Consider the following 25,067-nt stretch of genomic DNA (forward strand, 5'->3'; position numbering starts at 1 on the left):
GCGACGATTTGAAATCGTCGCAAAACAAATTGACGCCAAAATCGTCGCCAGCAGAAATGGCCATAAGATCTGTCAAATCAACTGTGAACAAAATTTTATATACTCAATAATCACATTATTTCCCAAAATTGAGCCCTGTTTTTAATGCAGATTGACATTATTTTCTAATAAAACTAACATAATTTTAGAATAAAGATGTTGGCGACGATTTTGATAGTGCCTAAAAATGGTCGGCGCGTTTTGTTACCAAGGAAACAGACAATATGTATCAATTTCCCACCTTATCGCCCGCGGAGATTTGAAATCGTCGCAAACAAATTGACGTCAAAATCGTCGCCATCAAAAATGGTCATAAGATCTGTCAAATCAACTGTGGACAAAATTTAGAAACTCAATAATCGCATTATTTCCCGAAATTGGGGCCTGTTTTTCATGCAGATTCAAATGATTTATTATCCTGCCAACACAGTTTTAGAATATAGTTGTTGGCGACGATATATTGAATGTGCCTGAAAAGTGGTCGGCGCGTTTTGTTACCAACCTTTTCTCTGAGCTTTTCTCTTCACCCCGCTAGTCCAAGCTTGTCTTTAAATCTACCAACAAATCCGAAGTAAAATTTAATATAGATCAGTACATTCAAAGTTAACTTTGAATGTACTGATCTCGAGTGGCGATCTCTCTTCGCTTGTGTGGTCGTGTCGGGATCTGACGACCAAACTCACCACCTCACCAAACAACCTCACACAACCCTACTTCATTGAGCGCCGTTGCTGATGAAGCAAGTGTGTAGGAGCCGGACAATACTAAATACTCATCCTACTTGGTTGACATGTGTACAAAAATACATTTGGGAGAGTTAGTTCTGAAAATGTATTGCGAGAGATCGGCTGGTACCTAGTGCTGGGATTTTGGTTTCATCAGTACCCGCTAAGCTGCGGTGGACGACGGAGGTCCTTCGTAGCTTAGTAGGGAAAGCACCTGTCATGCGAACTGGGGTCGTGGGATCAAACCCCACCGAAGGGGCGGTTACCCTCCAATACCTTTTCCGAACTAAATCTATCACATGTTGTAGGGTAAAATGCCCAAAAGTGGACCCCCTAGTAGCGAAATTTTGCTGTTTTTGTCATAAGGAGAAGAAATTTTCAACATATTAATTCTGCTTGACATCTAATACCAAGTTCTGCATCTCTACTTCACGATACATACTTAAAACACTCAAATTCACGACGTTAATAGTTGAAATTAACATTTCAAAGTCTGACTGAATTCGCCCTATAGTAGACCCCCTGGGGGTCCATAATAGGAAATTGCTTCCCTATAGTCGACACTTTATTTGATTTGTATGTTCCGTTTCGGGACGTTCTTCTTCCCTATTATGGACCTACCAAAATATTCCTATAATAGACACTCTCGGATTTATTTTTTATAGAACTGAAAAAAAATCATCTAATTTTACTTTCCATAGCATTTCCAATGCATTACATAAATCATAGGACTGTAAGGTAAGTTCTCCCGATGGAATTTCATAGCAAAATGTTTACATTATGCTGTAACAATGCAAAAATGGCTGGAGGGTCCACTATTGGTTGGGGGTCCACTATTGGGCACTTTACCCTACATATGCATAATCAAGTTTCAGACATAGTAATTAATTTCCACTCCGGGTGGCTTAATACCCGGCATACTTAATATAGATGTTGTAATATGTAATCGAAACAGAAAGAAAGCAATGAGAGACTTTCTTTTGCACAAACGACCTTCACATAAAGCTAAGATATTTGGTCTATAGAATACTGTCATAATTTAAAATGGACCGCGAGTGAAAACGGTCAGATCACACAACCTCTCAAACCGTCGTTCGAAGCGGATCACAAAAGCGAAAGTTGAAAGCCAAGCGTCAAGTGTAGTGAAGCATCTAAACCGCGTGTGCGAAAAATTTTCATAACCTTAAATTTCTAGTGATTTTTTAAATACTCGTTTAATTAATAATTTTCATTTGTAATATTAGTAAATAGTTTAGGAGAGTAAGATTTCGTTCAATAAGTGTTAGGAAATAAGTAGTGAATAGAAATTAAAAAGAAAAACCGATATTTTTTGATAAGCTAGGTTAAACAAAAAGAGTGGTGGACCCCAAGCACATGCTTGGTTGACACCAAACATGGCTTCCGCACCAACAGACAACCCAAAACTTCCCCCTGACAAAGGTAAGGATTGGATGGATACAAATTTACCCACACTGATGAAGAAGAATCTTTTGAAGGATTCATCGAACATGAGCAACAAACACAAACACAAAAAGAAAACCAACAAAGGAAAAGACGAGAAACCAACACACATCAAGAAAAACAAGTCAAACAACTCAAAAAATCACAAACACAACACTACACAAGATCACAAACACAAATCCAAACAAAAGACAGTGAACAAACAAACACCAACAAAAGCCACACAAACGACAAGAAATCAAACAATCTGAAAAATACAAACCAAAGCGAACAAACAATGTTGATCAAAAACACACAACACGATGTCTTATTTATCGAACCTATCTCAATCAAAGAAGGGGAGAACCTACTCGAGCCGATGGAGGTAGGTAAATTCCTACACGAGCTAGGGTTAGACCAATTCACCGAATTGAAACGAGCAGGGCAATACAGATACAAACTAATTTACAAACGACCAAAAGACGCAGAAAAGATATTAAACTCAACACAAACACTAAAAAACAACAACTACAAAGCTTTCATTCCAAGAATGTTACTTGAAACAACAGGCATACTGAAAAACGTACCCGTCTCACTCACAGAAAAAGAAATCTATCAGAACACGATCTCAGAAAAAACAATCACAAGAATCGAAAGAATAAAACGACGAAAAGACCCCCGAGACACACAATCTAGTTTAATCGACACAAGGTCAATAAAAATCACATTTGAAGGACCAGAACTACCAAGAACAGTTTCAATTTATGGGGTTTGTGAAAAACCCGAAATCTACATTTACCCAGTTAGGATCTGTACCTCTTGTTGGAGACTAGGGCACAAGCAAACGGCTTGTAAAAGCAAAAAAGCATGCATCACCTGCGGCAAATACATAACAGACGAACACACACATTGCGATGAAAACCAAAAGAAAAACTGTAGAAACTGTGGAGGAAATCACCTCCCTACACACAAAGAATGTCCTGAACGTCTAAGAATGGAACACATAAACGTAACCATGACCGTAAACAAAATGACCTTCCAGGAAGCCGAACAGTTTTATCCGAAACCGAGCATTAAAACTTCCAACAACTTTGCCTTGCTAGAGTCTGCCGTTGAATTCCCACAATTGGAACAACCAAGTACGACAAACGCAACATTCAGCCGAGTTAATCAGAAGAGCACACCAAACCTTGACTACAGAACTTTGATACAAAACATTGCAAAAAAAGACCATCAAGAAAACCCAAAAAAACAGAGAACAGAAATACACAGAAACACATTCCCGACAGTAGAAAACTACCCTGAACAGGTTCAAGTGATAAAAAACAACCCACACAAAGTTACAGAAACAGAAAAAATACAAACTGAACAAGAAAATTTGACCAGACAGCTACAACAAATTCTAGAAAAGATTACAGACAAAACTAGTGACAATAAAATAGAATCAGACATTCTTCTGATCGAAATAGCTTCTATAATACAAAATATAATGACATTTACCAAATCTCACCATAGTAAGTGAAACACATTCATGGACTATAGCTTCCAAGGTGATTTAAACATATCTCAAATAAACATTCACAGCATACGACCACTACACAAAAGAGAAACAATAAAAACATACTTAAAATTAAAAACATACATATACTCTTACTCCAAGAGACTTGGCTAAAGCCAGATGATAAATTTAAATTTCTCAACTATAATTTCATAAACAACTGTAGACCAGATGGCTACGGAGGAACAAGTATTTGAATACAACCTACTCGAATATACAAATAAATCATAAGGAACGACATAGATTTAGAACTAACTGCAGTAAAAATTAAAACATAAAACAAACAATCATATTTATATCACTATACATACCACCTGACACTCCAATAACAGAAATTAAAGAACCACTAGAAAAACTTTTCCAATATATGACGCACAGTACAATACCAATATTCTTAGGAGGAGATTTCAACGCCCATCACCCAATATGGGACAACGTATCAAATAAAACGGATAGGAGAGGTGAACTCATATGTGAGTTATTCGAAAATAACGATGTAACATTCTTAAACACAGGAGAAACAACTAGATGGGAAGATATTAATTCCATATCTTCGGCAATAGATCTAACGATCACAACACCGGACATAGCACCATTAATTAATTGGGAAACAAGTACAGAAGATATAGGATCAGATCACAAATTAATAGAATGTAGAATCACACTTTTCAACAAATTCATAAATAATTCAAAAAGAACAATAGTTAGTAAAAAAAATGCAATAGAAAACCTTAATCAAATAGACCCAAAAACACTAAACAACATTGAAGATCTTAACAAAGCAATAAACCAAGCATTACAAAAAGCAACATACACAATACACCCTAACAGTAAAAACAAATTAAACCATACTGGGATCACAACATTAAAAAGTTATATGAAATAAAAAATAAAAAACATATAGAGTTTAGAAATAATCTCACACTAGCAAATAAACATGAATTCAAAAAAGCAGAACGAAATTTTAAAAAAGCACTTAAAAGCCAGGTTATTGAATATAGGAAGAAAATGTTAGACGGGATAAACGAACAGACGAAAGTAAATGAAATGTGGAAAATAGTTAGATGCGTTAGTGGAAACTTCAAACACAAAGACAATTCAGAAATAATAAGCAACAAAGACCTAGCTACTAAATTCATGGAACTAAACTTTAAAGAAGAAGTAGATACTAATCAAATTATGTTTACAAACTATGACGTAGAAGAAGAAACATATCTAGCACCCTTAAGCATCAAACACATGATAACCACTGTGAAAGAACGGAAGGACTCATCCGCTCCAGGACAAAACAAACTATCATACTATTTCTTAAAACAGATTAATCACAATTTACTCACAAAAATACTGGAACTAACAAACCAAGTATGTGAAATGACCGTGTTTAAATATACTTAACGATTTCGGATTACTAGGTAGAACAGGGAGATGTGTGTTCATGCACGCTCAAACTAAAACTGAGCTTTCGTATATTCTTGTATCGATAACAGCTTTACTGCGAACGCACACATTTTAAGTGCTGATATAACAGTTCTCTCTCCTTGAGATATTTCTTACATTATTTCAAAACTTTTCAACACTATTATTAATCTATGTACAATCACTAAAATTACAAATTCAATACATAGTAAATTATTCGAAATTACAATTCAATAGTAATAAAAATTATCATTTTTCTTTTGTCGTTTTATACGTCGAGATCGCCTTGGCTGTGATTCCGGAAGATGACCAGATGATTTCTGAAGATTCCCATGATTCGGTTGATCGATTGGCACACTTAAGCCCGATGAAACCTGAACACTAGATGAATCTTCGAACGCTCCATCTCCACTCGAACCTCTTCGCATACAATTATTAGCGCTCATCGGCTGAGAATCGCCGGATGATGGTAACAAACTACTGTTACTTGACGCACATTTAATTGCAGACAAACTATTGCCTGAAGCGTGGTTTGACAAACTATTGCCACCTATGGACGGATTCGACAAACTATTGCCGACCATATTCGTTGACTGCTGCTGTGGATCATAAATGAATGAATCTGAGGCAAAACCATAAAAATCGCTATCGTCAGAAACATTGTTGTCGACTTCATCATCTTCTCTCCTTCGTTTTCTAGTGGCAGGCTTCCACCCACACACCAATGTTCTAGGTGGTTTGGCTTTAAGTTTCAACTGGTCCCGATGTGCCGTATAAATCCGACCTCCAACCGACCACCTGGAATACATTTTTGGATATTTGTTTCAGGAACTTGGCATCCAACCACCTTTTAATATCAGTTGCTCTAAAGTTCTTAAAATAGATTTGTTCTCCTGGGCGCAAATGAGAAAACTTATCCGGTGATGAACATTTATCGTCCTTAGAACTATCAGTATTCTCACTGATGTGAGTTGTCAAATTCCTCTTGAAACTACTCCTTGGATCAACTAGATCAAGTATCGTTTTTGGTCGAAAGTTGAACAGCTTTTCAGATGGAAATTTTGAATCCTCTGAACACGTGTTCCGATAATTAAATAAAAAGTATGAAATTTGATCCTCTATACCTATGTCTTTCACGTCGGGATCTAGCAGAAACTTTTCAAAACGTCCTTGACAACACGAACCATTCGTTCAGCTTGACCATTACTCGAGGGGTGATATGGTGGGCTTTTCATGACCTGAATACCTTGCTGATCAAAGAAATCTACAAGGTATTTAAAGTTAAATGGAGGACCTCTATCCATCACAATAACGTATGGAAAACCAAAACCTTGCAAATAAAGCCATAAACTTACTTTTGACCTTGTTAGAATCAGTACCGTATTTCATATACTCGACTTACGACCACTACGAAAAACTGTCAACTATATAGCAAGGAAAACTTTTTGTTGGAAATAGACAAATTCTGCATGAATCCGACTGAAAGAGCGACAGGATAGAATCCAACTGGCAGTTTGCGTAGATTTCTTGTGAACAACAGACATTTGTTTACAAATCCTGCAATGTTTGACAAAACTTTCAATGTCACTGTTGATTCCAAACCAATACACGGATCTTCTTGCCAGTTGCTTAAATTTGCTAATCCCTGAATGATTCCTGTGAAGCAGTTTTAAAACGGAATCCTGAAGCTTCGCCGGAATGACTATTCGATCCTGGAATATCAAACACCCATCCAAAACTTCCAGGTCTTGATGGTGTGAGTAAACGTCTCTGAAGCTCCTATGCACTTTCTTTGGCCAACCATGCTTCATAAACGACAAAACCTGCACCAAAAATTCATCCTTTGCGTTTCTTTCGCAATGGTCGTATAGTTCAGCGGAATTTCACCAGAAATGTTGATAGATTTTATATATTCTCTTTGTAAACTTCGTGGAACTTCTTGAGGCAAAGGAAAACGAGAGCAGTAATCGGCATTACCCATTTTTGATGACGGTCTGTATATTATGTCAAAATCATAAATTGAAAGTTCTAAGATGTACCTCTGTAAACGCGTCACAAAAATTGAATTTTTACCGTCCTTTCCAAAAATACCAATTAAGGGTTTGTGATCCGTATAGACGGTAAACTTTTTTCCGTACAGAAACTTATGAAACTTTTTTATCGTACTAACCACTGCAAGTGCCTCTAAGTGTAATATTGGATACGATTTTTGGGCATCATTGAGTGAAAAAGAAGTAAAACTTATTGGCTTTTCTTCTCTTCCAACAACATGCGCAATGACCCCACCTAAACCGTATCCGCAGGCATCTGAAACAACGACAATTGGTTTGTCAGGATCGTAATATTCCAAAAGGTTAGGTTTGAGCAAAATTTTCTTGCAGTCTTCAAAAACTTTGTTGCATTCCTTATTCCAAATGTATTTGGCATTTTTCTTCAGCAAACTATAAAGTGGACTAAGGCGGGAGGATAAATTGGGGATAAAACGACCGTAATAGTTGATTAACCCCAAAAATGCCTTCAACTCAGTGACGTTATTCGGAGACTTAGCTCTACGAATCGTCTCAACTTTTTCAGGACAAGGTAACAAACCATTTTCTGTTAAAATATGTCCCAAATAAGGCAAACTTGAAACAAAAAATTTGCATTTTTTTAAATGAACCTTAATATTGAACTTAGCCAAACGCTCTAAGACCAAATAAAGCTTATTTTTACAATCCTCAAAATCCTCACCAGCTATTAGTACATCGTCAAGATAACAACAAACACAATCCAAACCTTTTAAAACTTGATCCATCACTTTTTGAAAAATTGAAGCACTGCTAGATGCTCCTTGAGGCAAACGGTTATACGAGTACAAACCCTTAATAGTGTTAATCACCATAAACTTTTTAGATTTTGTTGAAAGACGCAACTGAGTATAAGCTCCTGCCAAATCAAGGAGCAAAAGACCCTTGACCCAGACAAAGAAGCAAACAAATCTTGAGGTACAGGCAACGGATACGTATTCGGTACAATGAGCTTATTCAATGAAACTTTGCAGTCAACTACCATTCTAATTCCCTTGTCTTTTTTTATAACAATAACCACAGGTGAGGCCCACTCACTGGCCTCAATTGGAGTGATCACACCGTCACGCTCCAATGAATCAATATGTTTTACAACTTGATCACGCAAGCGATATGGAACCTCATAAGCTCGCTTGAAAATGGGTTTGTCTTCCTTAAGTACCAAATCTGCCTCAAAACCAGTAATAGGGACAGAAAAATCGTTGTCAAAGACAAATGGATACTTACTTTTAATGTCTTCCACAACCCTGTCTTCCTTCTTGATGTTGGTGTGGTTTATCATCAGTTGACCCCTAAACGAATCTCGCCACACTGGAAAGAAAATGTCCAGCCACTCTCTACCGAACAAAGGAATGATCTCTTTTGCACTTTCTAGCACGACTAGCGGCACTTTCATATGCCATCCGTTCATCTGCACCGAAACCATTATCTGACCTGCGACGGACAGACGGGCACCATCGACGACTGCGAGCTTCAAATTACACTTGGACAACGGTTTATGTTTGAAGCGCTCACTGTATGTTTGCCTGCTTATTATAGAAACGGCAGATCCACTGTCCACTTCCATTTGAAGGAATGTATCGTCGACACCTGTTTCGATGAGACACGGACCGCTGGATCGTTGAGTAGAAGATATCATCAATACATCCATTTCCTCTTCAGAGTCCGATTGGGCCGCTCTTCTCAATCTCTCCGAAAGATCCGTTTTTTTTTGCTAAGACTGCAACTGACTTGATGGACGGCTTTTGATGTTTTAAATCGAAACAGTATTTACGCGTATGTCCTTTTCTACGGCAATAATTGCAGAAATAAACCTTTTTGTCTTTTCTCGGGTAGAAAGGCTCCTACTACGACTACGACTTCTAGTATCGCGATAGCTATGACGGTCACGACCTCTATAACGACCATGTGACCTTGTAGGTGTCGGCGATCGTTGAAATCCCACCTTTTTGTCCTGAGACGCTCAACCACACTTATTCTGGCCGGCTCCTCGTTGATGAAGGTTGCACGTTCAACTGCTTGTTCGCGCAACACAATAAATTTCTCCGCCTTCGCAAGAGTCAATTCCTCCTCATCCAGCAGCCGTTCTTGAAGTAGCTTACTGGATACACCGCACACCAATCTGTCCTGAATTGCCACGTCCTTGAACGTCCTGAAATTGCAGTATTCGGCCAGTTGCTTAACCGAAAGCACAAAGTCTACCGCTTTCTCATTAGGTTTTTGACTACGGGAGTAGAACTTGACCCGCTGTACCAGATCACTTTCGCTTTTGTCATACCTTTTCTTAAGCGAATCCGTTAGATCTTTAAGTTCTATATCAGCAAGATCCCTACCAGGAAACAAAAGTTTCAGTTCCGAATAAACCTCGGTCCCACAAGATGCAAGAAAGGTTGCTTTGTGCTCATCAGCTGGAACTTTCTGGTGCAATAAGATCCAATTTAATTGTTCTAAGTACTGAGCGAACGGAATAGTACCAGGAACATATGGTTCAACACTATTCACCAACAGCATGTCTCTTGAAAAAACCAAAAACAAAACACACAAACTATAAATATTCCAATAGTCAAACTTTGGTATTAAATAAGTTCAAATTCAAAAACTTTAATTGAGATTTACTATTCAATAAACTGGTTTCAAGGTTTGCTATTCAATAAACTGCCAAATAATTTACAAACCTTAAACAAATGTATCTCAATTAAACATATTTTAATTATCGAAACAAACAAATCAACCAAAAAACGATATAAAAAATAAAACAGACGTACCTGATTGTAGTGCAACGTATCAACCAAACAGCGATAAACAAATTCCTCTAAACTCACCAAACACAGCAACAGACAAAGTATTTCACGCCACAGTACTCTCTGCTGACCTGAGCTGACCTATGGGCGATTTTTATTATCAATCGTCCTCACAAACTACAATGCCTTTTCATAGAAAAGCAAACGTGATGGCGGTTATTAGCGTAACATTCGCACTTTGCCTAAAAAGATTGTCACTAAACAGTCTCACGTGGTATATGCTGTTTTAAGCATTTGTTAACATAAATCGACACTACTTTACGACGCGTTTCAATATAATTTTGTAAACTTTTAGAGTGCAATTTAATAAAATTGGTTACTGCCAACTTATCAACCAAACTTGAGGTTGAGCTGGGCGTCTAACATTAAATTGCACTTTTGGCAAACTACTGCCACTATTCCGTTACACTAAACCACGCAAATTGAAACTAGTGATATAAATCACGAAATTAACTTTTTTTAACGTTCACCTCGTCGCCACTGAAATGACCGTGTTTAAATATACTTAACGATTTCGGATTACTAGGTAGAACAGGGAGATGTGTGTTCATGCACGCTCAAACTAAAACTGAGCTTTCGTATATTCTTGTATCGATAACAGCTTTACTGCGAACGCACACATTTTAAGTGCTGATATAACAGTATGGTTGGATGAAAAAATACCAGAAGAGTGGTTAATAATAAAAATAATACCAATTCTGAAGCAAGGAAAAGATAAACTCAAAGAAACATCATACAGACCAATAGCATTAATTAATATAAATTTAAAAATTATTAATAATGAAGTTAAAAAAGACTAAACATATTTATAGAGCAACACGAACTAATGCCTAAATTATCATATGGCTTTAGAGAAGGGTATTCCGCAATAAACTGTATTAACCATATCAATACATTAATCACAGAAGCTAAAAGACAAAAGGAAATAGCTGCAACTATTTTCTTAGACCTAACAAAAGCATTCGATTCGGTGGACATAACCATACTATTAGACCCATTACACAGGCTAAGAATCCCGAGAAAAATAACTAACTGGTTAAATCTATACCTAAAAAACAGAAAAATAATTATAGAGACTTCACAAGGAGAAGTAAAGAAAAACACCAATCAAGGATTACCACAGGGTTGTCCACTTTCGCCCATATTATTCAATCTTTACACTCGAACGCTTCATGACATAACTACAGACAAAACAGTATTCATTCAATATGCAGATGATTTTTCAATAACCATTATAGGTGAAACATTGGAAGAAGTAGAATTAACGTCTAACATCATTTTGAAAAAAATTGAAGAAGAGCTTTAACATTAAAAATCAATGTTAATCCCGATAAATCTGCAGTAGTACTATACAACTGTAAATTCAACGACAAAGTTAATGTAAAAATAGGTGACAAACGAATAGAACAGAAAGAACAATATAAATGCTTAGGCTATATCCTAGATAATAAGCTTTCCCATAAAATACACATAAACTTTGTAAACAATAAAATTAAAAAAAGATTAAACATAATTAAAATGATCTGCAAAAAGAATGAAGGTGCGCACCCAAAAACTGCATTGAAAATTAACAAAGCTATCATAAGATCTCAAATTGATTATGGACTTACACTTTATGGTGGAACGGCTAAAACAAATTTAATGAAACTAAATTCAACCTTCAATTCATCACTACGCACTTGTTTGAGACTTCTAAAGTCAACACCAATCAACGTTCTTTACTCGGAATCTGGTGAAATTCCTATACACCTTCGAGCTAAATGGTTAGCCAAAAAAGAAGCCATTAAAACATTCTCTCTCAATAAACCTATTACACAACTAACATCAAAATTTTTAGAAATAGACGAACTACCAAAAAACTACACATTTTTAGAATACATAACATTTCAAAATAATTATCTGATTGCATTAACTCACAATCGTACACTAACATACAACAGAAATAATAAAATAGAGAACACAATACAGATAGAAATACCGGGAATAAAAACTAATAACATGAACAGCGAAACAATTGAAAAATTAACAATAAGCCATCTAAACGAAAAATATAGTCAATGCGAAAAAATTTACACGGATGGATCAAAAACGACTGAAGCTTGTGGTATAGGGATATGGTATGAATCAAATAACGAAGAATTGAAAAGTAGAGTCAACAATTCTATGACTATCACGAATGTCGAAATGATGGCTATCAATACGGCCATAGATACAATTAACACAAAAGAACACCAAAAATTTGTTATATGCTCAGATTCAAAATCAGCCTTGATAAACATAAAAACAGAAATATAAAAGATAATTTTATTACATACGACATAATACAAAAATTGAGCAAAACAAACAAAAGTATATACCTGCAATGGGTACCAGGTCACAAAGGAACTTAGGAATGACCATGCAGACAGGCTCGCCAAAGAGGGTTGTAATAGTGAACAGATGATTTACACAAAAATTCCAATGAATGATACAATGAATTTAGCAAAACAAGAAACACTAGACGACTGGATACAAGAATACACAACAATATCGACACAAAAGGCATTAAACACTACAACTTACTTCCAAAACCAACATTTAAACCATGGTTCGATAAATTTGAATTAGACACAACACAAATTGTAACGATAGGAAGACTAAGAACATACCATACTCTAACAAAAGAAAAACTATATATGTGGAACCTTGCTCAAGATGATAAATGTGACGAGTGTGGGGTAAAGGAGGATTCAGAACATATCCTTCTACACTGTGAAAAATACGTACAATCTAGAACAAAATACAAAATACTAACACAACACAGAAACATCGACAGTTTACTTAACCAAGCTAAAATTAAAGAATATCGAGAAATATCAAAATTCTTAAAAGAAAATAATCACAAGCTTTGAAACTAACATCTTGGAGAACGATTTTTTACTTTTATAAACGCTTAACTTAGCTTAATCACCGATTAAAAAGGATCGGTGCCATTTATTAATAACTCGAGGAAAAACAAAATCATTAGAAATCGCGATCGAATTAACAAATGGGCGATGGCTATGCCCTAAACGTATATGCTTCACGACTTGACAACCCTTGGCAGTATAGACTGGAAACGTCAGTCTCGCCACCCCGCAAAGAAGAAGAAGAAGAAAACGGTCAGATGCACATATTTTTTTTAAATTTTTGTCGATTTTTTTAAAATTTCACCCATAGTTGAAAGGGATATTTAAAAGGGAAATTATGATTGATGATAATCAACTTGAAAAAAATTAATGATGATGATGATGACTATCATTATCAAAACAAAATACTCACGGAAGAAAAAAAGTACCCAAAATTGAGTACTTTTAAACTTACTTTTGATTTTTTTTTCTCTTCGCTTTCATCCACTCTTTCTTTTGTTGTCAAAAACAAAAGAGCCAAACAATCCAACGACGCCAGTTCAATACGGGAAGCCAATTTTGAGTTTTATTACCTGAGGTCGAAATTGAGTGAATTAAACTTAAATTTGGGTCAATAAATTTTCCGTTGGGTACTTTTTCAACATGGGAGTAAAGGCAAACTACTTCGACCCTACTTACTCAATTTTGGCTTCCCGTACGGATGTTCGAGGTTGGGTGAATTAAACTCACTATTGGGTAGTTTATTTCTTTCGTGCTGGTTTTGTTTTATTTCGCTGAAGAATAAAAAATACCCACCAACCTTTTGAAATACCTTTTAGAATTTTCATCAGAAAGCTTAAAATTTACGATGAAGCGGAAACATTGGGGTTCGTTTGAGGATGGCAGCGATAAGAAAAAAGAAGTTTCGAGTACCGAAATCATCCTACCGATGACGAAAATGGAAAAATTCCAACAGATAAAATTGCCTTACACCATCACTCGAGATACACGGTAAGTAATTTTCTGCTGGCCCTACTAGGAACTTATACAACAAAAATCTCAACATTTTCTCCTTAGGCTTCCTTTGAAAAATCCTCTGGTCACTCAAACAGTGGAAGTCATGAATCAAACCGAGATGATTCAAACACTCATCGATACATACTCCACGAAATCCGGCTACAGTTACATCCTCAATCCCTGCCAGCTGATGCCGAACATAGACTTCCCGCCGGCCAATACAGCGGACCTATCCCGGAATGACAAAATTACCCGCCCTTTTTGGTTCATCCATCCGCACGACAGTAAGTTTACCCGCGGGGAACCGAAAAACTATCCCAAGTTGACCCGACCGGTGCTGATGCAGGTGCACCGTAAGCTGATCTGCGGTCTGTTGAGGGTGGCCGGGTTTTCCGAGATCAACGAGTCCGCTTTGATCATGATGGTCGACGGTATCGATCAGTACCTGAAAATGCTTTGTGAAGCCATGCGAGATGTGTTGGTCAGCGAAGGACGTGAAACGGAGTCGTTTCTGGATGTGATGACTTTGGAGAAGGGGTTTCACTCGGTTACCAAGCGAAGCGTAACCAGCCTGCATAACTACTACAAAGAGCTGGGCAATAAGAACAAGAACGAGATCAAGGAGTTCAAGGATATTTTCCAGGAGTATGATAAGCTGCTTCAGGAGAATCACATGTCGGCAGCGCAGAGTATGCAGTCCAGTAGTAGAGGCGTGGGCGAAATCAAGGAGGAGGATTACATGAGTTTTCTAGACCCAGGGCAGTCGCAGTCGTCCCAAGGAGGAATTGGCGGGATGGGTGATGGCACTTCTGCTATAAATATTATAAGTTTTCTGAACGGAGAGGGGACCGGATCCGGGTAAGTGTGCTTGCTTGAATATTTATTGATTTTTATCAACGGAAAAACCAATGTAACTTTTCAGGTTGAAAGATATTCTGGATGGTAGTTTGTTAGAACCGAAACGCGATTCTTCAATTGATCATATCGGTCAACAGCATTCGCAAGAGTCGTTTCATTCTGAAGCGTAGTAAAAAGGTAAATATTCCTGTTATTGTATATTTTAGTGGATCAGAAATATGAGAACATCCTTTTCCCAAAAACATCAAAAACTATTGTAATAAGTATTATATTGAACAGCTCATATAATAATTGAGTCGATTTTATTTACTCTTCTCCTCACACCCAATGTTTATCACCTCAAATTTTGGATCACCCAAATGTAGGTTTGTCTTTTATGAGACTTAATAGAAATGTAAGATTTGGACAGCTTCTATATCTGGAAAATGCTCCTTGCATATAGTTTGTGGTTTTCATTTCCTTTTTCATTTATTTAGTTTACATCTAAACAGATAACACTGAATCAACAATTTGACGCCACAATACACGGTTCGAGGCCGCATCTCTCCATCCTCGAATGCGCCCCTCGCTCGCCAAGTCGTTTTGCACCTAGTCTGCCCACCTCGCTTGCTGCGCTCCATGCCGTCTCGTACCTGTCGGATCGGAAGCGAACACCATCTTTGCAGGGTTGCTGTCCGGCATTCTTGCAACATGCCCTGCCCATCGTACCCTTCCGACTTCAGCTACCTTCTGGATGCTGGGTTCGCCGTAGATCTGGGCGAGCTCGTGGTTCATTCTTTGCCGCCACACGCCGTCTTCTTGCACACCGCCAAAGATGGTCCTAAGCACCCGTCTCTCGAATACACCGAGTGCTTGCAAGTCCTCCTCGAGCGTTGTCCATGTTTCATGTCCGTAGAGGACAACCGGCCTTATTAGCGTCTTGTACATAACACATTTGGTGCGGTAGCGAATCTTTTTTGATCGCAGTTTCTTCTGAAGTCTGTAGTAGGTCCTACTTCAACAGATGATGCGCCTTCACGACTAACATTGTTATCAGCCGTTAGCAAGTATCCAAAGTAGACGAATTCCTCGACCACCTCGAAGTATCCCCGTCTATCGTAACACTGCTTCCCAGGCGGGCCCTGTCGCGCTCGGTTCCGCCCACAAGCATTTACTTTGTCTTTGACGCATTCACAACCAGTCCAACTTTTGTTGCTTCACGTTTCAGGCGGGTGTATAGTTCTGCCACCTTTGCAAATGTTCGGCCGACAATGTCCATGTCATCCGCGAAACAAATAAATTGACTGGATCTGTTGAAAATCGTACCCCAGCTGTTCCACCCGGCTCTCCGCATGACATCTTCAGGTTGTGGTTTTAGTCTGCCGGATTTGTGGTACCACCACTTTTGGTAAGGACACTTTAAGCACTTCATTAAAAAAAGGCGATCACCAATCAGGTGAAATTCGATATAGGGAAAGACTTTTGGCAAGTCACGTCAGGCTTGGTGACAATAATTTACAATTATTATTATTTGCTCAGACTAAGGCCGGAGTGGCTGTGGAGTACATAAACGTCTTCTCCATTCGGCTCGGTTCATGGCTGCACGTTGCCAAGTATACGAAGGGTCTGCAACTCGTCCTTGATCGATCTACCTAGCTCACTGTGCACCTCGCCATCTTGTGCCCGCCGGATAGTTGTCGAGAATCATTTTCACCGGATTACTATCTGACAATAATTTACAATATGACACTTTTCAACCGTTTGGAGTGGAGTTGCTGTAATATTTGTTACATGCGTTGTACACATACCACAAGTTCACAACTAGGGGAAACCGCCAAATGTTGAACGGCTAATTTTGTCTCCTAATGTTGAACTCCCATAAGAAATGCACGTGCTTTCAACAATAGGCGAAGAAATTAGCCGTTCAACATTTGGCGAATTACCCTATCGTCCGTCCGAAATCAAAGCATGATTAAGTTCGGAAATTATGATAAAGCCATTTAAAGAAATGTAGAAATACAAAATGCTGATTTTTTTTAAATCAATAATTAAATTTTATTTATCCTAAGTCCTGCCCATCATTGCCCTTTTTTAAATACCCACTCGATTACTGTGCGGCAGCGACAGGAAGTCTACTTCCTTCTGCACTATTGGAGCGATTTCTTTCTGTAGAAGCTCATGTAGCGAGACACCGTCGTGTTTGTAAAGCCAGAAGCCCTCGTTAACCTTGGACTTATCCGGAATGAAGTCGTACCGCTTGGGGCCACTTGTCGGGGAACTCAGCCAAATCTGGCGGTTCGGTGATTGCCGATTGATGACGTATGTGCCGTAAGGATTCCCGAAATTCACCGTAAGTACGCCGTCCTAAAAGTTTTACGCAAACCATTATCATCTAGTTATGTCATACACAATAGCGGAACATACCCCATAGGTGATATCAGCTGATTTGAGGAAGCTGGCATCTTCCACCAAGAGTTCAAAATAGTCGCACAGCGACTCTAACGTGTCGGAGCAAACCGTCTCGAAAGTGACGGAGTCGATGAGCGATACCGCAATGAAATCGTTTGGGTTCATAGAACTGAGGTACCTTCGAGGGATGCCGTTTGATTGATGTCCATCTGATGCGTGCAGAGCAGCTCGGTGACCCACTCTAACGTTTTGCGTTCTGTAGATAACACTGGCACATCGTGGTAAATTCCGGGTGCCGTGCCGGAAACTCGATAGTAGAAGGCTCATGTTGCGCGATTCAAAAATATTTATTTTTTGCTGATTCAATTTTGTCTGACGTCTGTGCAATACAGAAACAACTCGAATCAAAGGAGAAAATTATTTGAAACGACATACGTTAACAAAATCGGCATATAACTGTACTGTTATGATCATTATAATAATCATTGATGCTTTCCACCTCGCGAGACATGATGATGACAGTAAGCCGAGTGACATCACTAAAAGCGCTTTTCCGCCGCTTTCCCTCCCACCTGATTCGCATTTTTTCAACATCGTCACCAGACAGAATCCAATCGATTTATATAAAATCTGAGATAAGTGTATAGGAACCTTAATCAAAATTTTAAATAAAAAAAGCAATGATCTGTGGTTAAAAATAAATGTGCTGACAATACAAAGGCGCTATCATTAGCATATGTTGTTCGTTATACAATCATAAACATATAAAAATTGAATCAAAATGATACGTCATCAATGGTGGTGAGAGAACTCCTGGTTTTGGGTGGAGTTTGTTTATATCCCTCAGAATCCGCATTGTAAAACAATACTAAAAATCCTCGGAAATAAGAGTGATTCATTCATTAAAACTCACGCCGATGATGAAGATCAACGAGAAGAACCTGTGCATGTTTGCGACGACGCCCCCGGTGGATCTCGAGGGATGGCTCAACAAACGGGGCGAAATCAACAAAAGTTGGCAGCGGCGGTGGTTCGTGCTGAAGGGCAATCTGCTGTTCTATTTCGAGCGCAAGGGCGACCGCGAACCACTGGGGATGATCATCCTGGAAGGGTGTACAGTTGGTAAGTAAGATCATTATTGGGATTGCGACTTAAGTCTACAGCTGGAATCTCTGAACTTGTGTGATCAGAAGATGCTATTAATCAAAACGGAAGGGTAGAAGAAAAAGAGTAATAATAAACGATTGTATAACATTTTGCGGTATTAATACGAATTTGCAGAAAACCGCAAAACGCAGATAGTTACAGATCCAGGCAGGGATCCCATTCTCGGCACAGCCTGGTCAATTATACCAAAATTCTTTTGCAAAAACTCCATTGATTCGACTCTCGCTCTGGCAGGACAATTTTGGCGACTTTATTTTACTCATTGACAGACTAAACTGGCACCGCAAACATAACTGTTGCAAATTGGTATGGATTTAATATCAATATGAAAAAGTTATGCTTGCGGCGACAGTAAAGCTGGATTTGTCTATTTATTGCGTATAGGAAACATCAATTTTACTCAGTTTTCATGTCGCAAATCCTCATATCATTTAGTTGTCCACCTAATCGATACATCTTGCTCGCTGCGCATCCCGTCTTCTTGTATCAATCGGATAGTTATCGAGAACCATTCACCCAGCTATTTTTCACAATTCTGACAATGTGTCCGGCCCACCTCTGATTTTTGTGGTACGAACGACGGAGGGTTCCTCTATCAGATGGTGTAATGCCAACTGAAGCGAATGTGGATTCGCCCCGATATGTCTCCAAATGTCTCTGCTAGTCTCGTTTCACTATGTCGCGTATATACTTCTCAAATCATCAATGGACTCATCTGAACCCTGGAATTTCAATTATTTCAGAATTGGCGGAAGAAGGTGAACAGTACTGTTTCCAGATTATGTTCCACGGTGCGAACAACAGGACCTACTATCTCAGCACAGAATCGCAAAGCAACATGGAACAGTGGATGAAAGCGTTGACCTGCGCCGGCTATGACTACATGAAGCTGATGGTGGCCGAACTGCAGCGGCAGCTGGACGAAATAGAAGGATGCAAAGAGAAAACACCGGAGGTGACGCCCCTGCCGGCACCCAAAGCGCCCCCGCGGAGACAGAACCCATTCAATCGTCCGCCCCCCGTCGAGTATGCATCCAATGCAGGTGAGTGACCCGCTTCGTGGCGGATGGCTTCGGATTTTCCAAACCGTTGGAAAATACCTCTGCGAATTAGTTCCTAAGCGGTTGACTCAAGCATGCCTCTACGTTTGTGTTTGCTTATGTTTCTAATCGACGCTAAATTAGATGATCTTGTTTTCTGCATCGGAAGCTAGCAAGTTAGTTTTTGATTTAGATATTCTTGACAAATGTGTATAATTTTCTGATAATAAACGCTGTACAAGACAAGATCTTCAAGCAATGCTTTCTTCTGACTCACACTCAATCATCATTTTGACTGTTTTAAGCATTTCTAACGCTTGGTCTACCTTGCGTACTCGAAGATGTGTAAAACACTGAACATACACTCCGTTTCTATTTCTGAAAGTTTATCTGTGATTAAACAAATCATGTTCATTTTATTATAATCAAATTGAGCATTTTCCTAGAGATTATGTACTAAGGAAATCCTTTTCTAGAATATCCGTTCCCAGAAGGCTATGTTTCGCGGAACAGCAGAATACGAGAAACGTGATGTCGTTAATAAAGTTGATAAAGACAGAGTAAACAATACATATTTGGGGAGGAATGAGAAATTGGAAAATTGATTCCCTACTACCTACAAAAAACAGTCTGATAGTTGTTCACTATAAAGTATACCTTCTTGAGAAATTGAATTCTGGGTACGATTTTCTAGAATAGTAATAGATATTCATATCTGTGTTCAATTTGAAGCTCGTAGAAACTGAACGGAGTGTATAGTTAAAAAGATACGTAAAATAAAATCCAACCTCCTCCAAACAACTCGAAAACATCCGAAACGACAGTTTGCGACCCAAGTGCAGCGCTACCGATGGCAACATCGCACTTCTCTCCACAAGTAACGAGAAAGGCGCCACCACCACCGGTTCAGCAACCTCCATCGACGGAATCGATCGCCACTAGCACTAGTGCCACCAGCAACAGCTGGAATCAAACCCAACCTAACAATGGCACCAACGGCAGTGGAGGCGTGCTAAACGCGGTGGACTTGCTACCCATCGTCGGAGATGGGACCGGAACCGTAGAGGAATATACCTTCGAGCAAATGCATCGACAGCTCGGTGTACCGATCCTGGCGGACCTGAAGGCACGGAAAATGGCGATGGAGAAGAGCGAGCAACCACTCATCATGTTCTAGGAGCGCGGTCAGAGCGTGTGAAAGTGCTTGGTTTGTCGTTTGATTTTGTGTTATTTCGCTTAGTCTATTTGTAGCGATGTTTTATTTTTGTTTATTTAATTTATGCGATTATGTGATCAATCTGTGAACAGTTAGGAAAACTATTTTACATGACTTAGACTAGTGCATAGAAACTGCAGTCAATTATTGGGTTTCGAATAGAACGGCAAAGTTTTGAACTTATTTTTGCATCTACTTTAATCTGTAAACGTTCATACTTTATGTACACAGTTTGCTGAGCGCTCACAAGTGCTGTCCTATTTATGGGAGGCTGGATTAATATGGGGAAAAATGCCACCCTCAATTTTAAATCTCATTCTGATCCATTGCAATCATAGACACAAATCTATAATCACAAAAGTTCAACTTAATGGACGCAGTGGTCCTACGCCCAAAAAAAATCAAGTTTGCACCAATAATTTCGTAATCACAACTTGGCCTTTTTTTATATACATTTTAATAAGATTGAAAAACTATGCATATCAGCAGTTTGGAACATATGGAGTAGAATATGAAAGCTTTTTTTCAATTTTTGAATCAAATCGTTTAATATCCTTATTAAAGTATATTTTAGCTATTTGCTATCGAAGTTCCGATACGACACCGGTAAAATTTTAGAATATGAGTAATGATAACAAAAAAAATGATATGGAACATATAATAGGAAGTAATTATTAAATGTTCATTGATTTTTTATGTATGACAGTAAACTTTTAAGGGCAAGACTCCCGGAATCCAAAACTGAATGCAATCACGTTTTCAAGACCGCTCTATTTAAAACGGTTAGCTCTTTTTTGCAAATTGAATATCTTTCGGATGCTTGATTTGTCCAATCTTCACATGTGCTTTACTGTTGTATATCCACATTCAAGCAAGTGACATTGTTTATTAAACGAGAGGATCACACTCTATGCCCCCAACAACGGGCTGGGCGGATTTGTATAGAGTGCTGTGCCAAAGGCTTGCTTGACTAAAGCATTTGATGAGTTTGATTGCCCTACGCATGCGGTCGCGTGTACTCATACGACTAATGACGGTGGAAGACCGGCACATTTTTTTTACAATAAATTGCATATTATTCGGCAACTCGACCGTATGAAAACCATTTTTTTGTTAAATATCTTGGCTGTGCATATGCACAGCACATGTTTCGAAATGGACAAATTGATATGAATTTTGCGAAAAAGAATCCACGTGTGTTGGACCTGACATTACTATAGTTTGTTCTAGAATTTTCCAGTGAATCGTCGTGCTCGAGTTGTGGATCGTCCAGAAGGTGTCTTTTGCTTCATAACTACCTTGAAGTCATTGACTAACTGCGAACATAGTTTGCGCTCATCTTCCAGTAGTACAGTCGCGTTTTGCTGGAAGCCGCACGATTATATTTTCTATCGCTTTAGTTTTCCGTCATCTATCGTTTCGCGTTCTTCTCTCGTCGCGAATAGTGTTGCGATGAGCATTAGACGCGAAAACACGTTTCGCATTGATTATGCGAACGTGCCGAAGAAGCCGTCTTTCGAAGAGCTTCACGATTTTGTTGGGTCCACATTAGGCCTACAACGCGAGCAAGTTGTCCGACTGCAGCCAAGTAGAGCACTCGGTTGCGCATTTGTGAAGGTCATCAACCTGGAGCTAGCCCAAAACATCGTTGCTGAGCACGACAACAAGCACGAGACGGAGGTTGATGGCAAAGTCTACAAACTACGTATCACACTCGAAGATGGGGCTGTGGAGGTGAAGCTGACCGATCTGTCGGAGGATATCACAAACGACCAGATATCCGAGTTTCTCAGCGTACGGAGAGGTGCTCTCAATCTGCGACCAGGTATGGGATAGCAAATATCTCTTCGCTGGGCTACCGACGGGTACTCGGATTGTAAGAATGTTGGTGAAGCGCAACATCAAAAGCTACATAACAATAGACGGACAGACGACGAATGTAGTTTACTTCGCGCAGCTACACACCTGTAAATACTGTAGCGAATTCGTACACAATGGCATCACATGTGTACAGAATAAGAAACTACTTGTACAGAAATCCTACGCCAATGTGACAAAAGAGACGACATCGATTCCTACTGCACCAAAGCCCGGTCCATCAAAGCCCAAGCCGTCGTTCGCGAAGCTGTTTACAGCAAAGCCAAGAGAAACGAACGTACAATCCCAGCCGCTGTCTACAAAGAGAGCAAACGCGAACGATTTGCCTGCCGCCGCGAAGCCGCCCGCTTCGAGCTCTACAACTACAACCACGAACGTCCAAAAGCCGACAAAAGAAAGTCTTGTCGAGCAAAGCAGCAATCTCATGCCCCCGCCGGCGCTCCAACAGACCGTTCTGTCATCAAGCCGAGTTTCTATGCATCCAGCCGGGTAAGAAGCTTCGACACAACCATGTGGACGAGGCAAACGAGGAGGGAGATTCGGTTTTTTTTTGTCTGCTGCTTTTTTCAGGCTTAGACCAGAAGTGGTCCATCTTGCCTAGAGATTCGGTTTTGTAATGGCTTTCAACAGCTATAACATCGCCACAATAAACATCAATACCATAGCAAACACGACCAAACTAAATGCCCTCCGAACCTTTCTTCGAATGCTGGAGATCGATATTGCTTTTTTACAAGAAGTAGAAAATGAACAGCTCGCTCTACCAGGCTATAACATTGTGTGCAATGTAGATCACACTAGAAGGGGAACAGCAATAGCGCTCAAAGAGCATATACAATTTTCAAACGTCGAGAAGAGCCTAGATGGGAGACTAATCGCCCTGAAGGTACAAAGTACAACACTTTGTAACGTCTATGCACCGTCCGGCACAGCCCTGCGTGCGGAAAGAGAGCGCTTCTACAACAATACGTTGGCGTATTACCTTCGTCATCCAACCGAACACATATTGCTAGCAGGAGATTTCAACTGTGTTTTGCGGCAATGCGATGCCACGGGCTCCAATCCCAGCCCCGCTCTCCTCGCTACTATACAGCAGCTTCAACTTCTTGACGTTTGGGAAAAAGTATGCCCGAACATAGCTGGTTATACGTACATTACGCATAATTCGTCGTCTCGCCTCGATCGAATGTACGTCAGCCCGAGCCTAAGATCCCATCTGCAGTCAGCGTACACACACGTTTGTTCCTTCACGGATCATAAGGCACTGACCGCTAGAATTTGTCTTCCACATCTTGGACGGGAACCTGGTCGTGGTTACTGGTCTCTCCGTCCCCACATTCTGACCGCAGAAAATATAGAAGAGTTCCAAGTGGAAATCGAAGGAAGCTTTCGACGCCTTTCATCGAGCACATCAACAACTATATGTTCAGTTACGGCAAGCATACGACAACTATCACCATAATCCAGCACTGCTGTCAGTGATAAATCGGATAAAGGCACAAATGTTAAGTCTGCAACGCAATTTCTCCCAGTCATTCATGCGCATCAATGAGACCTTTGTATCCGGGGAGCCGATCTCTGCGTTTCATCTAGGCGAAAGGCGGAAAAAAAGAACGACCATAACACAGCTACGGGATGACAACAACAACATTATCGATAGATCCGAAACCATCGAAAGGCATCTGCTTGAATTCTACCGTGCAACACATTTTTGTGCGAAAGGGTGATCCCCGAGAACGATCCGACGAACAACCAATGCATGGAGGAAATAACACCAGCTGACATCTTCGAAGCAATCAAAACGAGCAGCCCGAACAAATCTCCCGGAGGAGACTCTATACCACGTGAGTTCTACCTCAGAACGTTTGAAATTATATGGAGAGAACTAACATTGGTCATGAATGAAGCGCTTGCCGGAGATTTCCAGCCCGAATTCGTCAACGGCGTGATCGTTCTGGTGAAGAAAAAAGGAAATGATCAAACGGCCCATGCATATCGCCCGATATCTCTCTTAAACTGCGACTATAAATTTTTTTCCCGGGTTCTGAAGCAGCGTCTCGAAAACGTTATGCGAACACACCATGTGATCAGCGATAGCCAAAAATGCTCTAATTTTGGTCGCAATATATTTCAAGCTACTCTTGCTATCAAGGACCGCATAGCATATCAAAAATCAAAACAACGGGGACTGCTGGCTTCTTTCGATCTTCGGCACGCTTTTGATCTCGTGGATCGCTCGTTCATTGCTCGGAACATGTGCTCACTCGGCTTCGATCCAAATTTCGTACGCTTGCTCACCAAAATAGGAGAGCTCTCATCGTCACGGCTCATTGTTAATGGACATCTATCAGAACCGTTCCCAATCGAGAGATCGGTTCGACAAGGGGACCCACTCTCCATGCATCTGTTCGTGTTATACCTGCACCCTCTGATGAAACGACTCGAGATGCTGGGTGGGCCAGATCTCGTGGTTGCGTATGCCGATGATGTGTCGGTGATTTCCACATGCAGAACGAGGCTCGACTGTATGAGGGAAACATTCCATCTCTTCGAACGCGTGTCTGGCGCCAAGCTAAGTTTGACGAAATCCT

The 25,067-nt window shown here is 39.6% G+C and overlaps 3 protein-coding genes across 3 annotated transcripts; 2 read left to right on the forward strand and 1 right to left on the reverse strand.

Moving 5' to 3' along the window:
* Nucleotides 1-13,682: 13,682 nt before the first annotated feature.
* On the forward strand, nucleotides 13,683-14,980 carry LOC134205842 (uncharacterized). Its single transcript, XM_062681465.1, has 3 exons — nucleotides 13,683-13,923; nucleotides 13,990-14,787; nucleotides 14,852-14,980. Exons 1-3 carry the CDS (start codon nucleotides 13,781-13,783, stop codon nucleotides 14,955-14,957), a joined length of 1,047 nt encoding a protein of 348 aa, XP_062537449.1. The 5' UTR covers nucleotides 13,683-13,780; the 3' UTR covers nucleotides 14,958-14,980.
* Nucleotides 14,981-16,796: 1,816 nt separating this feature from the next.
* On the reverse strand, nucleotides 16,797-17,606 carry LOC134205847 (frataxin homolog, mitochondrial). The gene is made up of 2 exons (XM_062681474.1): nucleotides 17,191-17,606; nucleotides 16,797-17,130 (listed from the first exon to the last, which is right to left on the reverse strand). Exons 1-2 carry the CDS (start codon nucleotides 17,500-17,502, stop codon nucleotides 16,858-16,860), a joined length of 585 nt encoding a protein of 194 aa, XP_062537458.1. The 5' UTR covers nucleotides 17,503-17,606; the 3' UTR covers nucleotides 16,797-16,857.
* Nucleotides 17,607-17,789: 183 nt separating this feature from the next.
* Nucleotides 17,790-20,781, forward strand: LOC134205846 (sesquipedalian-1). The gene is made up of 3 exons (XM_062681473.1): nucleotides 17,790-18,297; nucleotides 19,086-19,385; nucleotides 20,207-20,781. Exons 1-3 carry the CDS (start codon nucleotides 18,093-18,095, stop codon nucleotides 20,557-20,559), a joined length of 858 nt encoding a protein of 285 aa, XP_062537457.1. The 5' UTR covers nucleotides 17,790-18,092; the 3' UTR covers nucleotides 20,560-20,781.
* Nucleotides 20,782-25,067: the final 4,286 nt, after the last annotated feature.

This window comes from Armigeres subalbatus, chromosome 1 (genome assembly GCF_024139115.2).
Source record: "Armigeres subalbatus isolate Guangzhou_Male chromosome 1, GZ_Asu_2, whole genome shotgun sequence".
Lineage (NCBI taxonomy): Eukaryota > Metazoa > Arthropoda > Insecta > Diptera > Culicidae > Armigeres > Armigeres subalbatus.

Bases quoted from the DNA above. Each gene is read 5' to 3' on its own strand.
- LOC134205842 (XM_062681465.1), top strand. From the start codon at position 13,781: ATGAAGCGGAAACATTGGGGTTCGTTTGAGGATGGCAGCGATAAGAAA. The intron at 13,924-13,989 runs GTAAGTAATTTT...TTTTCTCCTTAG, and splicing joins ACCATCACTCGAGATACACG to GCTTCCTTTGAAAAATCCTC. The intron at 14,788-14,851 runs GTAAGTGTGCTT...GTAACTTTTCAG, and splicing joins GGAGAGGGGACCGGATCCGG to GTTGAAAGATATTCTGGATG.
- LOC134205847 (XM_062681474.1), bottom strand. From the start codon at position 17,502: ATGAGCCTTCTACTATCGAGTTTCCGGCACGGCACCCGGAATTTACCA. The intron at 17,131-17,190 runs GTATGTTCCGCT...TAAAACTTTTAG, and splicing joins CAGCTGATATCACCTATGGG to GACGGCGTACTTACGGTGAA.
- LOC134205846 (XM_062681473.1), top strand. From the start codon at position 18,093: ATGATGAAGATCAACGAGAAGAACCTGTGCATGTTTGCGACGACGCCC. The intron at 18,298-19,085 runs GTAAGTAAGATC...CAATTATTTCAG, and splicing joins CCTGGAAGGGTGTACAGTTG to AATTGGCGGAAGAAGGTGAA. The intron at 19,386-20,206 runs GTGAGTGACCCG...CCGAAACGACAG, and splicing joins CGAGTATGCATCCAATGCAG to TTTGCGACCCAAGTGCAGCG.